The sequence below is a fragment of the Lacerta agilis genome, chromosome 1 (genome assembly GCF_009819535.1).
Source record: "Lacerta agilis isolate rLacAgi1 chromosome 1, rLacAgi1.pri, whole genome shotgun sequence".
NCBI classification, from domain to species: domain Eukaryota; kingdom Metazoa; phylum Chordata; class Lepidosauria; order Squamata; family Lacertidae; genus Lacerta; species Lacerta agilis.
The window spans coordinates 100,220,901-100,236,844 of NC_046312.1; the positions used below are offsets into that span (position 1 = coordinate 100,220,901).

At 43.6% G+C, this 15,944-nt stretch overlaps 1 protein-coding gene across 3 annotated transcripts; it reads left to right on the forward strand.

Moving 5' to 3' along the window:
- Positions 1 to 4,221: 4,221 nt before the first annotated feature.
- Positions 4,222 to 13,759, forward strand: LYPD6B (LY6/PLAUR domain containing 6B). Of its 3 annotated transcripts, none has more exons than XM_033164471.1 (6): positions 4,222 to 4,305; positions 7,630 to 7,734; positions 8,502 to 8,653; positions 9,535 to 9,633; positions 10,745 to 10,875; positions 13,281 to 13,759. In XM_033164471.1, exons 3-6 carry the CDS (start codon positions 8,539 to 8,541, stop codon positions 13,443 to 13,445), a joined length of 510 nt encoding a protein of 169 aa, XP_033020362.1. In that variant the 5' UTR covers positions 4,222 to 4,305; positions 7,630 to 7,734; positions 8,502 to 8,538; the 3' UTR covers positions 13,446 to 13,759. The 3 variants fall into 3 exon arrangements, with proteins under 3 accessions (XP_033020362.1, XP_033020352.1, XP_033020370.1); XM_033164461.1 differs by having other exon boundaries at positions 7,630 to 7,730; XM_033164479.1 differs by having other exon boundaries at positions 7,630 to 7,726.
- Positions 13,760 to 15,944: the final 2,185 nt, after the last annotated feature.

Below are 15,944 nucleotides of genomic sequence, written 5' to 3' on the forward strand. Positions count from 1 at the left end.
AGTTGCAGTTTAATAATAAAATTAAACAAGCCTGCAGTCCTAAGCATACCTACTGGGTAATTCCATCAAAGATAGTAAAGGCAAAGGGACCCCCTGACCATTAGGTCCAGTCATGTCCAACTCTGGGGTTGCGGCGCTCATCTCGCGTTAACGGCTGAGGGAGCCAGCATACAGCTTCTGGGTCATGTGGCCAGCATGACAAAGCCGCTTCTGGCGAACCAGAGCAGCGCACGGAAATGTTGTTTACCTTCCCACTGGAGCGGTACCTATTTATTTACTTGCACTTTGACGTGCTTTCGAACTGCTAGGTGGGCAGGAGCTGGGACCGAACAACGGGAGCTCACCCTGTCGTGGGGATTCGAACCGCCGACCTTCTGATCAGCAAGCCCCAGACTCTGTGGTTTAACCTACAGCGCCACCCTGTAATGGGACTTGAATGGATGGGAGTGCCAATGTGAAATACACTGTTGTTTCTTTTTCAGAAATCTTAACATGGTGACAGTGCTTGCCCGCCCCAGATATGTACTTTGCCTCTCCCCTCCTTCAGCACATTTTCTGTTGCCACCACTGACTCTCTTTCCCAGAACCCAAACCATCTGTATCTCCTTCCCACTGCCTGTCCACCACAGTATATGGGATGAGGGAGGTGTAAAGTCCTGAGGTGGCAGAATGGCCTATATTGCTTCAAACTGCAGTTGGGGGAATACCAATGCCTCCCCACTTAAATCTCCTTACCAATATAGGGAGAGAGAGAGAGAGAGAGAGAGAGAGAGAGAGAGAGAGAGAGAAGGAGAAGGAGGAGGTTGTATCTCAGCCTTCTGTCTTCAGTGCCAGGCCAGAGCCTCTTCTTCCATTGATCTGCTCCTTGGAAGGTGCAGGTAGGGGAGAAGATATTGCACTTGGCAAGGGAGAGGGGAGGGATTTCTCTTTCATTTCCTGCTTTTTTTTAAGCGGGTCACTGCCTTTTTACATAATCCTGTTGCTAGTCAAGAGAAGCAGGATGCTGAACCCCTCATTTTTGGAACCCTTCTTATCCCTTGGTCCATGTTATTTCACAAAGCAGCATCGTCATCATTTAGTAAATTTCTATACTGCCCTTCATCAAGAGACCACGGGTTGCTTTACAATTGTAATCATGCTTTACAACACCGTGCTAAGGTTTACTCTTTCTTTACCATCGGTGTTGAACTGGTCTTCTGATAGCAGAGAGCAGGAGAGCGTCTCAGCAAGGACACGTTTAAGGGCTCTCCCAGTGGAAATGCGTGCAGCCAGAAAGGGAACATTCAGACACATGCAGGGGAATGCTGCCTCTGTGGGTTGCAGCACTGAAGTCCTGGGAGGTGTAGTTGCAAATGCTGCCCTGCAGTCCTTTACCAGCAGTCTGTGTTCCTTTGAAAGCCGGGAATCAGACTGGACTTTCAGTTAAGTGTAAGTACAAACATGCCTAACCCAAACGAGGCTCTGCTGTAGTGTAGACAAGCGAGTGAAACTTTAAAAAGAAGTGAACTTGAACTGCAGCTGTTTACACACATTTCCCCCTCCCCCCTTTGAGTCACCGATGTCTGAAGAATGAGCTGTTAATGAAACGTCAGGGTTCAGTTCAATTCAGAGATGCGTGGCATGTTGGTTATAGAGAGGAAGATTGCCATATTTTTTATTGGACATAACCACAGTTGTCATATATTAGACACCTCCCCCACAACCCTGAAGGATTGTTTAGTTGCAAAAGGAGAAACCAGAGGCAGTAAAAAAAGGGAACAAGCTTGAAGAAAGAAAAGCAAGGGAGAGGGGACAGCAGTGGAATGAGAGAGAACAAAGACCCCTTTCTGAAGCACAGGTGTGCCACCTAAAATGGTAAAGAAAGCGGGGGAGAAGACTTGCATCCACTTGTTATCCACACATAAGTTGGTTTTATCATGCTTAGGAAAACAAAACTCCCTGTCAATCATTCAGCCCTTCATTTAAATTTTAATCTGGTTCAATATGAATCAGAAATTCAAAATCTTGGTTCAAGTACAGTCATACCTTGGGTTACGGCCGCTTCAGGTTGTGCGATTTTGGGTTGCGTACTGCGCCAAACCCAGAAGTACCGGAACAGGTTACTTCCAGGTTTAGGTGCATGCACAGAAGCGATAAATTGCGCTATGCGCAGAAGCACCAAATCACAACTCGCATGTGCGCAGATGCAGCACTGCGGGTTGCGAACGTGCCTCCCGCGCGAATCACGTTTGCAACCCGAGCGCCCACTGTACTTGCATTCCTCCTTGCTCTCTCAGTCATACATAAGGGTATGGGATCTAATTTGGCATATAGCAGGGATGGGAAATGTCCAGCCCATAGGGACAGCACCCCATTTTACCACACCCACTGGCCCTACATCTGACGTCAGGTATGGGGAAGGAAAGATGTGGCTGTGACAAAGGGGCTATGTAGGCACTGTCAATCAGCTGGTTGGCAGCAATTGCAAAACCCTGTGTACAGCACTTCGCTATTGCCAACAATCAGCTGTTTGGTGGGGCTTTCACAACTGGGGTGGGGGAGATAAGGATGTAGGAAGGATGGAAAATTTGTGCCCCTCCAGATATTGTTGGATCCGCAACTCCCATCATCCTTGACCATTGTTCAGGCAACATCTAGAGGAACCCAAGTTCTCCACTCATGACATAAATGTTCTGATGCTGAAACAGTACATAGAAACAAAATATACAGCAATAGAAAGGCTTGATTTTGGGTAATCTCAGTGTACCAAAACTACATGGCTTCCACTTCAGTTCAGTTTATATTATTTATATTTAATGGAGCAGGATGTCACTCGCAAAGTTTCATGCCAGAATAAATAAATTAATCTCTAAGGTACCACACTACTATTTATCTTCCCCTTTAAAAAAGAAAAGAAAAAGAGTGGCATATATATTGCATTAGGTAATGATAAAGAGATTGTGTTTCATTAAAAACAAAAAACACACATGTTGAAATACTATATTCCAACACATTAACACCAGTTGTTTCTGCTTTATGCTCTTATCAGTCTTTTACAAGACTTAAACAAGACCGTAGTTTTTCACAGTTGGTGACTCCATTTAGGTTTTTAATTTCAAGTAGCAGCTGAAATGGCTTGGATTGTTACAATTTTCAGTTGCAAAACAACAACAACGATAGCTTCCAGGAACAACTGGTTAAAAAAAACCCTAAACAGTGCATTTGTTCAGTTCGCATTGTAGTAGCAGATACTTTCACAGGCCGCTGCACACCATTTGCCGTGCAAAAACAATTTGATTAATGAAGTCGTGGATGGTGGGCAGAAATCTCTGGAAATATCCAGGCTCGTTCCCTTTGGGGTAGTGGCAGTGTAAATGTTTGAGATACAGAGACTTTATTGACCAAAGGATTTATTAACTTGGCTGGCTTTTAATATGTAACCTGGGATGGGCAGATTTAAATTAAGAACTCTGTGTGTAGAGGAAAAAATAGCTATACATTCCACATTAGAGTATTTAGGTTGGAGGGCAGAAAATTTCTGATAAAAATAGACAATTCCAAAACTGAGTAATTACAGCATCACCTGGGTGTATGCACACGCACGCACACACACACACACACACACACACACGGAGGGGGGGTTAAATCACTGAGCTCTCCAGATTTCTGTGCCTAGTTTTTTTTTTTTTAAATGAAGAAGGGAAAGAATATTACATCCAAAGTTTGTTCAAATTTAGGCAATTCCCTTTTAGAGGGGTTCTCAAACTGTGGCAGCAACTGGCAGAAACATCATTTAGCGGTCCCACCAAGGCTCTCAGCATTTTTCAAGTGGTCCTTCTGAGGAGCTGAGGAGAGTTTTGAGAATCACGTCTCTGATAGTAAACCCAGACAGTCAAGCATTAGTCAGTCTGGAAAGTAAATGGGCTAACTAAAAAATAAGTCAGTGGTTTCCACATACTCAGGGGACTCCCTAAGTGTGTTGATGTATGCAAGTTTGTAAATCAACAGAAAAAATATATATATATTAAGCAACCAAGCAAGAACCCATGGGATTCCAGGATATACAAAATGTTAAGATACTAGCCTGAGAAGCAAGGAAGGAGATAACAAGATGGAGGTAGAGAAGAGAGAATAGGCTTGTTCAGGCCAGTGACAGTAAGCATCCTAGATGAGGTATTAGGATTGCAGGAAAACATGCCATGAGTTTTTGTTTTGTTTTGTTTTCTTAAAAAACCAACAACTGTACAGGGATGTTTCAGAGTGGAGAAAATCTATGCTGTCTGGGGCTGATGAGAATTACTATCCAAAACACCTTGTGGGCAGCAGGTAGGCAAAGGCTGGTCTTAGCTTGCATTGTTTGCTTTCCTCAAAGTGGCTCATACTGAAGCAACAAGGTCTAGAGTGAAATGTTTGTTTGGTGGTGCAGGTGCAGTTTTGTGTTTTAAGGTGAGTGTTGGCTGTCAGAAGCTCTGTGTCATGCCTTGCTTCCATAAAAGCTGGTTGTTTTTCTGCGACAGATAAGCCCTGCATTGAAGGGTATCAGTGCCCCACCCTCACAGAGCAAACATTAAGTGAGCTATTCAGAAATAAAGCTTTGTCTGTATTACCACTTAATTCAGCTCCAGCGCACTTGCAACACTGGTGGTGGAAGCTGAGTACACATGACGCTAGCCACAATCCATAGGAAACCAGTTCAGGCAGCCGTTGCGCATGTGCAGATTACAACGCATGCGCTGATTACAGCTTCAGTGAACTGGAGTTTGGTGCACTGAAACAAATAAGGTAATGGGCATTGGTGATGTGACTTAAAATGTAGCAGAGGAAAATGACTTTGCTGGGACCCCGATCTGCTAATGTGTACATACCCTACATTATGGCCCAAGATTCTTTGACTAGTTTGGTATTTGAAGAGTACAGAATGAGAGAGAACAGAAACAATAGTTTCAAGGACTGGGAGAAACAAAGTTCTCTGTGTTGCAACACTGTGTACGGTCAAAGCTATGCAAAGCTTTAGAATATTTCAAGGGTGAGTCTACTCCTGTTACCGCTCTTCAGTTGTGCATCAGGGATAAATAGTTGTCAACTCAAATGGAAAATAAAGCAAAAATAATGCATGGTTCTAAGTAGACAAGATCTAAGATAATATTTTTAAAGAACGGTGTGTGCCTCCTTATACTGGTCTGCAGCAAACATAGGAACCAACTCCTAGGGGCCATTGGGGCTTCGGCCCCCACAATAAAATATTTGAGGGGGCTGGGCCCCCACAAAGTTGATGGGCATTCCTATTAAAGTGGTGTGCGCGCCCTGCATCATGTGATCGATTATGCGTGGCAGGGCTTACCTTGGGCCCCCACAATATTTTATTCAAGTTGGCACCCCTGGCAGCAAGGAAAACCAACATCCTTTGAGAAAAAAAGCACTTTCTACTTGGTATTGGTGGCTGGAATTATTCTAAAAAGCTTTGCTAAGAAATTGGACTTGTTTTTGTGCAACAGTATATACTCTGGGCATGTTTACATGTCACAGTAAGTCAGCATTGCTTCCATGGGGCAGGATTCAACTAATGCATCCTGTCAGCAGAAGCCCTGTGCTATGACTTTTTCTTGTGCAATAGGGCTTTCCACCATCTCCTCCCCCTGTGCCCCCCAACATTGGCTTGGGGGTAGATCAGAAGAACCCATGGAAAAGCACATGGTACTGGGGAAGAGAGGGGGCATCATTCTGTGTGGCAAGCCAAAATGCTTGCACTGACAGAACGATTAGTGCAACACTGAATTCAGAGCCGTCTTAAGGGGATCTGCCGCCCTGGCGCGGCTATCCCTCCGGCGCCCCCGCCATGCCGCCTCTCCGCCGCCTCCCTCCCGCGCTTGCCGCCCCTTGGGAGGGGGGTGGGCGAGCGGGGGGTGAGGGGCGTGGCGCTGGAGCGGCGCGGGGCTCTGCGCGCCCTTCCAGCGCTTCCGGGATGGGAGGCGAGGGCGGCCGGCTCGCGCTTCCGCGCGCAGCTGGACGGCGCGGCGCTGCTGGGCAGCTCGCGCTGCATTGGGCGGGCGGCCGGCTGCGCGCGGGAGCGCGAGCCGGCCGCCCTCACCTCCCAGAGCCCCAGCTGGAGTGCTGGAAGGTCGCGCAAAGCCCCGCGCCGCTCCAGCTGGGGCTCTGGGAGGCGAGGGCGGGCGGCTTACAGCCCGCCCGCCGGCGCGCGAGTGCCCGCCTGCCCGTGGGGGCGGGGGCGGGTTGGGGAGGAGGAGCCCGGTATGCCGGCGGGCTCGCGGGGGCGCCTCTGGGGCGCCCAGCGCCCTGGCGCACCGCGCCACCGGCTTCTATGGATGAGACGGCTCTGACTGAATTCCCCTCATGATTTATCAGGAATAAGCAGATATATTCTACTGTGCTCTTCCCTTGTCGTGAACAGGGAAATGCAAAGCAAGAAACCACATCCTGAGATGTTCAGACCCAAGTTCATTGTTTGCTTCCTCTTAAGTAGCCAGGAATCAACAAACCATGCTTTTATGGCTAGTAATTCTGGTTTGCCAGGGAGCAACAGTGCACAATCCAGGACATCAAGTTTAGTATCAATTTCCTGATTTTTTTCTCTCACATGCACCAGGGAAGGAGCACAGCAGGAGCAATTAATCAGCACACAGCTAGTTTCCAATAAACCGTGGTAAGTTAGAAACCCTGAAGTATGGACATGGCCCGTTGTGTTGGGATGTTCATATGGGTGTTGTTAGTTATTGGACTCTTTCATTCATTTGGTGACCAGATGGAGATAAGCATATCATACACAAGATTGTGTGTGTCCTAGGAAGAATTGGGGATTAATTTGGCCTGCTAAACATGGAACATTCTTCTGGAAATAACCTATGATAAACTGTAATACCCAGTCACCTTCACATGTTTGCAATGGCCATTGGTTTTTAGCCAATGAAACTTGACTTGACTTGTGCACGTTGAGTGAGAGAAGAAGCACAGGCTGGTTCCCAGCACCTTAACTGGCTGCAGTTCAGATCCAAGTGTACAAAAAGGGGTTTGGAAACTCTGCAGATCTCATCTTATCTCATGCCATCTAGTGGTGACTCTGAATAGCGGTCGTATACACTCCACTAATATCTGACACGTCCATGTTGTGTTTGTGCAATATTCAGAAGTAACAACAATGTTCCTGCATGACAGCATTAACCGTGTGCATGCTTGTAAGCTTTGACACAAGTGTATTCTGTTGTAAATCATTTCATTCATGGCAAAAATGCTTTGTGATATTGATGATGCATTTTGTGGAAGGACTATAGTTCAACTTCCAGCATTTCCAGGGAGAGATGGACAGGAGTCCTGTCTGAAACTTAGGACAGCCTCTGCCAGACAGTGTTAATGAGTTCAGTACACCAGTGGCCTGACCCACAGCTTTCTATGTCCCATATTCATCTTTTCACCAAACCTTTGGATTAAATCCATCTTCGGTTTGAAGGTATGGCTGTACTTATTAAGTTTTTTTTTTGTCCTTTATGTAACCAATATCAAATCCCTCCTCCCATTTTGGTAGATGAGTCTTTGTGACTTGGAAAAGTTCTTTAATGTTTATCCATGAAGACTTTTTCTTTAAATGTGACCTTTAGTGGGAGAAATCACACTAAATGCCTTTTTATTTCTCATTAGCATCTGCAGATCTGCATGTGGAATTCTGATACCTTCAAACTGAGCATTGATACTTGCTGAGGTGATGGCATTGTGCAAGATGAGAGATGCAAAATAGGCAAGTAGGAACCGGTAATTCTATTGGAGCAACTACTTTTTGAATAAAATAAAATAAAAAATTCTTTCCAGTAGCACCTTAGAGACCAACTAAGTTTGTTCTTGGTATGAGCTTTCGTGTGCATTTTTTATTTTGTTTTGTTTTGACTATGGCAGACCAACACCCACCTGTAACTGGTACTTTTTGAATATGCATGTTACCTGTTAAAGATAGATAAGCATTAATTAAGAAATTTAAAATGCATGCAGTAATGACGATGTGTGAACTTGTTTTGCATTCAGCAGAAAATGGACAGCCTAGAAATCATAATGTTGTAGATTCTGACCAGAGTATTGAGAACCCTCTTTAAAAAAATAAACCTGAGGCCTGTATGCTCCTGCAGTTCAGATTGGCAATGGCCACTGCAACCTGCACTCATCTTTCTTTCTAAAAAAAAGCTTGATTTTATCCATTCAAGCTTGTTAATGGATGTTTTTTTTTCTTAACCTCCTCTGCTCTATCACAACCGCTGCACTTATGAATGGCCTTTTGCTGTAATATGTAGCAGTGCTGTGATGTACATTACAACCAGGCCAGCAGAAGGCAGTGCCAGCTTAGCTTTGTGGAGCTGATGTCACCTTTAATGCATGTATGCTCCCTAGGACATTGCTGGGAGTAACAGTGGTGGCAGTGGTGGATGTGAGTAACGTATTGTACAGAGTGTGCCAGACATAAAATCAGTTCTCAGGCTTTTTTTGGGGTAACGATACATTCTTTCTCCCCTTCTTCCTCTCAGTTATAAGAACCTTATGCTTTGATGTGCAACAAACAGCATGCCGTTCCTCTATCAAATGTTGGCTGCAGCTTTTGTTCAGCTCTTCATAGTCTCCAATAATTGGATTCTAGCCAAGAACATCAACTTCCATAATGTGAGACTTCCAGTAGACCGTAAGTAGCCAGTTACAGTTTTGTTGCAGTTTTGTTGGCTATGCATATGTTTTCAACTTTGGGGGCATTTTCTATTTGAAATCCCTTGTATCATCATCATCATCATCATCATCATCATCATCATCAGGAATTCACAATGCATTTCTAATAGACCTAAAAGCTAAACATCAGTTTGATTGTCTCTGGTAGTTGTTAATTTTTTTGTTGAACCCTTGATTAAAGCACACCTGCACGTTCCTCTTTTTATTACTTTTGCTACATCTTTCTCGTACTGTTGTTTCGGACACATCCTGCAGAGATTTTGCATCTGTTATTGAACACAGTGGTTTTCCATTTGTTGCCTTGCTCTTTGGATGTTGTATCACAAGAAACCAGGGGCTGGATGGGCTCCTCATTTAAAGTCTGTCTGCGCCACTGTATTTTAGTTAGTGCTGATCTGTTTTATTTAACCTGGTACAGTGGGTACCCCACAATGGGCTATGCAGCCACTGAGGGTTCTTGAGATGAAGAATAAAATCAAGAAAGCATCCAAAAGACGAAATCCACTTTGAGTATCTTGGTTGGGTGTGAGAGTCAGGATATAAATGATTAACGGTTGCAGGCAGAGAAAACTGAACAAAATTCCACTCAGGCAATGGGGCTTTCCTAGCTCCTCTCTGCATGGCAGCCCCCTGCACTCACCTAAAACCCACTCTAAAATCAATAGGCCCATAGTGAGTATACTTAGGATTGAGATGCAATTCAACAAGGCTCATTGCTGTTTGGTTGCCCTCTCTCCGGAACCTAACTGGGGAAGAACTGAATTTGGGGTTATGACATTTGGGATTCTGAAACTATTTACATCTTTTCATTTCTCTATTTTTATTTTTTTAATTTCAAAGCTACTCCATTTCCAAGCAGCTTCAAGTGTTTTACATGTGACAATGTGGTTGACAATTACAACTGTAACAGATGGGCTGAAGACAAATGGTGTCCTCAGAGTAAGTACATGGGGAACAGTAAGATATTTAATGTTATTTGTTCTGGTTTTTTCCATCTGACCACACCATATTTTAGATATTGAAGTGGCTAAGAAGGTACTGTATATTCTGGCATATAAAACTACTTTTTAATCCAGGAAAATCTTCTCAAATGTCGGGGGTCGTCTTATACACCGGGTGGAGAATCTGCGGTCGAGTATATCTCAAACTCTATATTTTAACTGGAAAAGTTGGGGGTCGTCTTATACGCTCAGTCGTCTTATATGCCGGAAAATATGGTATTTAACACTATTGGCTTTAGAGTACACTGCTATACTTGGCATGCTTCTTATTTGTCACAGAGCCAATCACATGCATATCTGACTGGTGTCCTTCATACGGCTTATCAGTAACTTCATTTTACCGTATGTTGTTGCTGTAAGGCTCTTTCCCATAGGACTGTTTCCATTCCCAGCTTGTCAGCCACTGCGCAGAAAGCCCCCACAAGACCGAACCCACCAATAGGATGCTAAGAGTTTAACATGTCACAAATCAGCAGTTCCTCTGCAATATATGAAGGGCACCTTTGACACATGTTATTGGAAAACAAAATGGTGACTTGGTAGTGGAAAGGTTGTGTTCACTCCTTGAGTTTTTGTCTAGGTAACACCCACCCACCCCCAATCTCTGTGTGCCGCAGATTACATTTAGATACAAGCAGTGCTGTCTTGCCTTCTGTGTGGGAAAATGTGCCAGTCAAAGGAATGGCTGCAGGGCGGGTTGTGCTAATACCCTGGCCACCTTCTCCAGTACCTTGGGAAAACCTGCACCCAGTGGAATGCAGGAGTGTATGTTAATATGTAGGGATTTCCCATCTAAGGAAGAACAGGACCAGAAAGTGTATGCCCTAATTTCAGAGCCAATAGAACAAACTTTTAAAATATTCTGAAGCAAGGAGAGATGTGTCTGTGGTCAAGCCAGGTGATGAAAGGCAGTGGGGGCAGGAAAAGAAAGCCCCATTTATGAAAAACTCCAGACATCTTGAGCTCCGGTCAGAAAGTCCAGTCTCTGATTTGAATCTCACTGCCTCAACTCTATTACTGATTTTCTCTTCTTCTTTTTGGTTGCTTAGACACAGAGTACTGCTTGACAGCCCATCACTTCACCAGTCATGGAAGGAGCATCTCTGTCACTAAAAAATGTGCTACCAGAGAAGAGTGCCGTTTTGTTGGATGTCGCCACCACAGGGAAACTAGTCACACTGTGAGCATTGCCGTTTTGTGTACAGAAAAGTACTTTAGAACAAGGTGCCCTCTCTGTCCTCCACACCCAAGGCATAAATTAGGCAATTATTACACTCGGAAGACAACAGTAATCCCCATCCCAAGTATAGTTGTTGCCTGCATTGATGATGATGGTGGTGATGTATTAAATTTCTATAACGCCCTTCATCCAAGGATCACAGGGCAGTTTACAATATAAAAAAACAAAAATACATAACATCGTAACAAACAAAAACAGTAACCCACCCTCCCCCCCCCCCCAGTTTAAAAGGCCATAGTGTGTATTATTAATTATTAAATTTATTTTAGTCACTCACCAGGAGCAGCTTATTATGCACATATTAGTGTTCCAGAAGAAGCTGGTTACCTTGCACAGAACATAAAAATAATTTTTGCTTGGTTTGCATTTGTTTATATAGGTTGCAGAACATCAGTCAACTTTACCTAGAATTTTGATTTTTAAAAATTTATTTTTAAAGGACACAATCCTGTCTTAAGAGACTGGAAAAAGCAAGGTTTCCTTGGCCCTTGTGTTCTTGCTGACAGCCGAGGTCCCAGACTGTCAGACACCTGTGATCAGGCTGCTAAGGGAATATCTGTATGTGGGTTAATACATTTTGACCTAGATATTGCAAGCATGTAGTAGACAAAATGATGCGTGTTTATATGTAGCTCAGTCACTGACTGAGGTCTCCACTGTTGGGAATTGGTGTGGCCTGTTGACAAAAATCTTGTGCGAGGACATTGGCCCAAGTATCAGCTCAGTTACAGAACTCATTGGGTGCTTTTGGCATCTCATTCAGGCTGAATCTCAGTCTCACAACTATAAAATGGGGACAATGGGCCTTATTCTCACAGAGCTGATGTAGAGGAGAAAAACCATGATAATTGAAGCAGGGGGAAGCCAGAACATTCCACAATGTTGGCCACAGATGAAGCGTGTTTCCTTTGCACTCTCATGGTTTACCATTCTGTTTCTGGCAATGGGAATCTGCAAGTGTACATTCTTCTGGGTTGCACATCACATGTCAAGAGCATCACACAAATTATTAACCTTCCGTTTAAAAGCACACATTTAGCAGGGATTCAGCCCTTTATTATCCATTTAACAGTTGCATAAAAATGTCAAGTTTCCGTTAATTAATTATGGTAAAGAAACTGCTGCCATATGAGGCTGTGACATTTAGGTTGCTTCCGCTGTAATTAGCTCTTTTCTCAGGAATTATTGCTGTTCGTTCACTCATTTCTTACAAAGAATCCAGACAATGCCATTGCCAAATTGTTATATTCCAGGGGTCCCCCACTGGCTTGATTTGTGGCATTTGTTTTCTGTTTCTTGCTGCACAACACAAATGCCATGTAGACAGGCAAAGCATTGCTGAGGACTGCAACTTTTACTTCTGTAGAAACATTGCGCCTGTTGTTTCTCCGCTTTCAGTTCGGTTGACGGATAATAATGAACTGCCATTTAGCTCCTGTTCTGTTCAAGAGCAGTGGGTTCCTTTCTGCCTCCTTGACACAGAGGCACAGTGCATCTGGATAACATAGTGCCATATTACTGCTCTGTGGAACTTCCTTTCCAGCAAAGTGTAAGGAACTTGGTGTGGAAGCAACTTTAATTGATATCTGTCAGGGAACTGCCACCTGGTCCACTGAGGGGAACGGAGGGCCCGTTAGCATACAGAGAGCCCCAATGCATGAAGCACGAAGAGCAGCCACACCTCCAATGGGGAGGAAGGGGAAGGGACCAGCCGGGAGAGGAGAGGGCTTGGGGATGCTGCTGAGAGCCCCATCACCTCACCTCATCCGGCTGGTCAGGAGGGAAGCACGCCAGTTCTGGCGCCCCAAATGCGCAGAGGGGTGAAACGCAAGGAGGGTAGGTGGAGATTTGGGGTGCTGAAGCTGGAGAAGGAGCTGGAAGGGGCCACTCCCGGATTCTGCCAGCGACTGAGACAGACATGCTTTTTGTAGCTCCGCACTGTAAATAGTTTTGCACAATAAAACTGCCAAAAGACTGTTTGGGTTCCTGCTTCGTTACTAGTAAGCGCCATCACGCGAACCTTACAATATCAAATGAATGATTTTAAAAACTTTTAATTTTAAAGACGTGCCTTGCAATAAATCAAGAAACAGATTGCTTGCTTACTTGTAATGCAGGTACTTGCAAAACAAAACACCAACCCACAGATGCCAGGTACCATCATAAAAAGAGGCATCCCTCTACCATGGTGTATAGATGGAATGCCTTTTCTTAAGTTGAGCCTACTGTAGCAAAACAAAAAAATGCTCCTTCAGAATGTTTCTTTTATTCACTTGCAACTTTTTGCAGATTTAACTCATTGATTAATTAAAAAAAAAACATATGTTGTCTTTTAAAACTTACAGGAATGCATCTCTTGCTGTGAAGGGATGATCTGCAATGTAGACATACCAACAAATCATACTAATGCAGTATTTGCAGTTGTCCATGCTCGGAGGACATCAGGCAGCGGCAGGCAGGCTGCCAGTATCCTGTTGCTGGTTTCAATCGCCGCCATTTTTGTTTTGTGACATGACTCCTTCTGTCAAACAGAATTAATTTGTCACTTGGAGCTATATGAAGACTGTCTCTCAGATGGTGACCAGTGCTACCTTCTCTAGAAAAAGAGGTGCCAGAACTCACCATGAATGCCTCCCTCGTCCTCTTAGAAGGGTGATGGCACCCACCTGAGATGGCAACGAAGAAGAGGAATCCTCTGACATCTACTAAACAAAGGAAAAATATAGAATGGTGCTGTGTTCTGTTGTTTTTGAAGAGTGCTGCTTTTACAGTGAAGACACCAGCAGATGCTTGTTCAAAGTATTAAAAAGACCAAACACGATGACCAAATGTTGTATTGACTTGGTTAGCTACTGGAATTCTAGTCAGTGGATGAGTTTCTATTTTGTAGGAGAATTTGTACATTTTGCATATTATCTTAATAAGGAATTGTTCTTTTTGCCTCTGATATGGAGGTTAAGCATTGAACTCTCATGTCTATTTCCCCCCCTAATATTGCTTTTAAAATAAATAGTCAATTTGATGATGACGAGTCTTTAAAACAGATGAAACAGTGTGGCATCTGGTAAAACATCCTATTTATTGGGACATCAAGCCATACCACAGCAATAAAATGTGAATTACATGGTTTTTCTCTTGCTACATCAGTTCTTCAATAATAAACTATGGAAAATTCATGGAGGAATCTATGTAATTACAGATAGGTATCAGTGCTCAATACAAACGTCTCTGCATGAGGCTGGAAAAGACTCTTGTCTGAAATCTTGGAGAGCAGTTGCGGGTCAGTGTAGACAGTTACTGAGCTAGATGGACCAATGGTCTGACTCAGTTTACTAGGTTTCTTCTTGCAACTATGGTCTGGAAATTCATATATCATAGTCGGCACAAACCTTGGATTTGCAAGCCTATTTCTAATTATAGTTTGCTAACTAAATACAACCCATGGCACCTCTAATTTTCTGTCATGGATAAGTGTCTTTCACCATGATGCCTGAATTAAGCCCAAGTATAAAGTGGGGTGTTTGTTTGGGTGGGGACAGGTGCAGTGTGTGGAAATTCTGGACCCCTTCACAGCCCAGAAGAAGAAGACAAAGGGGAAACTCTAGTGTACGCATGGAAACAGTTTGCATGTGGCCAATGAACCCACACTGGATGGAGGCCACCAGTATCCATTAGCATTACAAACAGCGTATGAATTACTTGGAAACCTATACAGCTAGTGAGAAAGCGTTTAATACACCTGAAATTTTGTAGCTTAGCAAAACCTATTGTGCTCTTCCCCCCCACCCCCAATTGTTTTCAATGTGTGTAACTTGTCTGGATCTTGTTCATCATGACCTTACAGAAAATAATTAGCAATATTATACAGTGGAAACAAAACAAAACCCCGAGGTCCTGTAGGTCATTCCTCATCAGTGCACAATAGTTTCCTCTTGTAAAATTTGCAAGTAGGCCTTCATGGTTCCTCCCGCTCCCCCTTTTGGAGGGGACAGCTTTATTCAGCCACCCTGTGGATTTTGAATGTGTTTTTAGCGGCCATCCAATATCTATAGGCAGATGAAATGTTGCAGTTAGGAATCCAGGCTTCAAATCCCTGCTCAGCTACTGACTTGCAGGCAGGTCAGTTTGTGGGAACATCCTTTCCCTACACAACAAATACATCCTACCTCACAGGGTTGTTGTGAGGATGAGAAAATAAAGACACGATTTGGTCCTTCTCGGAATGAATTCTTTTGCACGTGGAGATCTTTGCATGTACAAGGGGATTCTTCCCTCCCATGTACCAAAAACTGCACAGATGTGCAGGTCTGCATGTATACCTTGCTGTTCTCAGGGAGGGGCTGGATCACACCCCACACCCCCGGGCATTAAATGTATTGTACATATGATGACAAATACTGCAACTTGGAAGGATTATGTCTAGATAAAACAGTTGCCTAGGAAATGTGGTTTTTTTTTTTTTTTTTACTATTATAGTCTTTTTACAGAGAGAGTAACACCTGCAGTTTAAACTACAGAACTCTCCTTAATTATTGCTCTGTTTTACCATGCTTATGGCTGTCTTAAATCATTCTGCTTTTGAACCAAGGTTTTTGCATGCTCAGGCTCTAATTTTATTTAACTAAATTTGAATTGCATGAAAGTAAGAAGACCAGCCTCTGCTGAATTATGTGTCACTTAAACCTGAATACTTCCATGAGCATTGCTCATTAGTTGTTGTTTTTTTTTGGGGGGGGGTGGGTGGGTTCCTGATTTTTTGTGACATTTGTTTGCAAAAAAAATGTCCTTTGTTTTTAAAATTTGTTTCTTGTTGTTACTTGTAGACAATGTAATGGTTTGATTTTGTTTACGCTGTAAAGAAAAGGTCACTGCCCAATATGGGTGATGGCTAGTCTTTTGGAGAGAAGCCAAGATCATCTGGGAACAGGATTAACGTGTGGTGCTATTTTATTAAAAGCTTTTTTGGTTAGTATGCATGCGTGTGTGAGAGACACACACAGGGCTGAAAT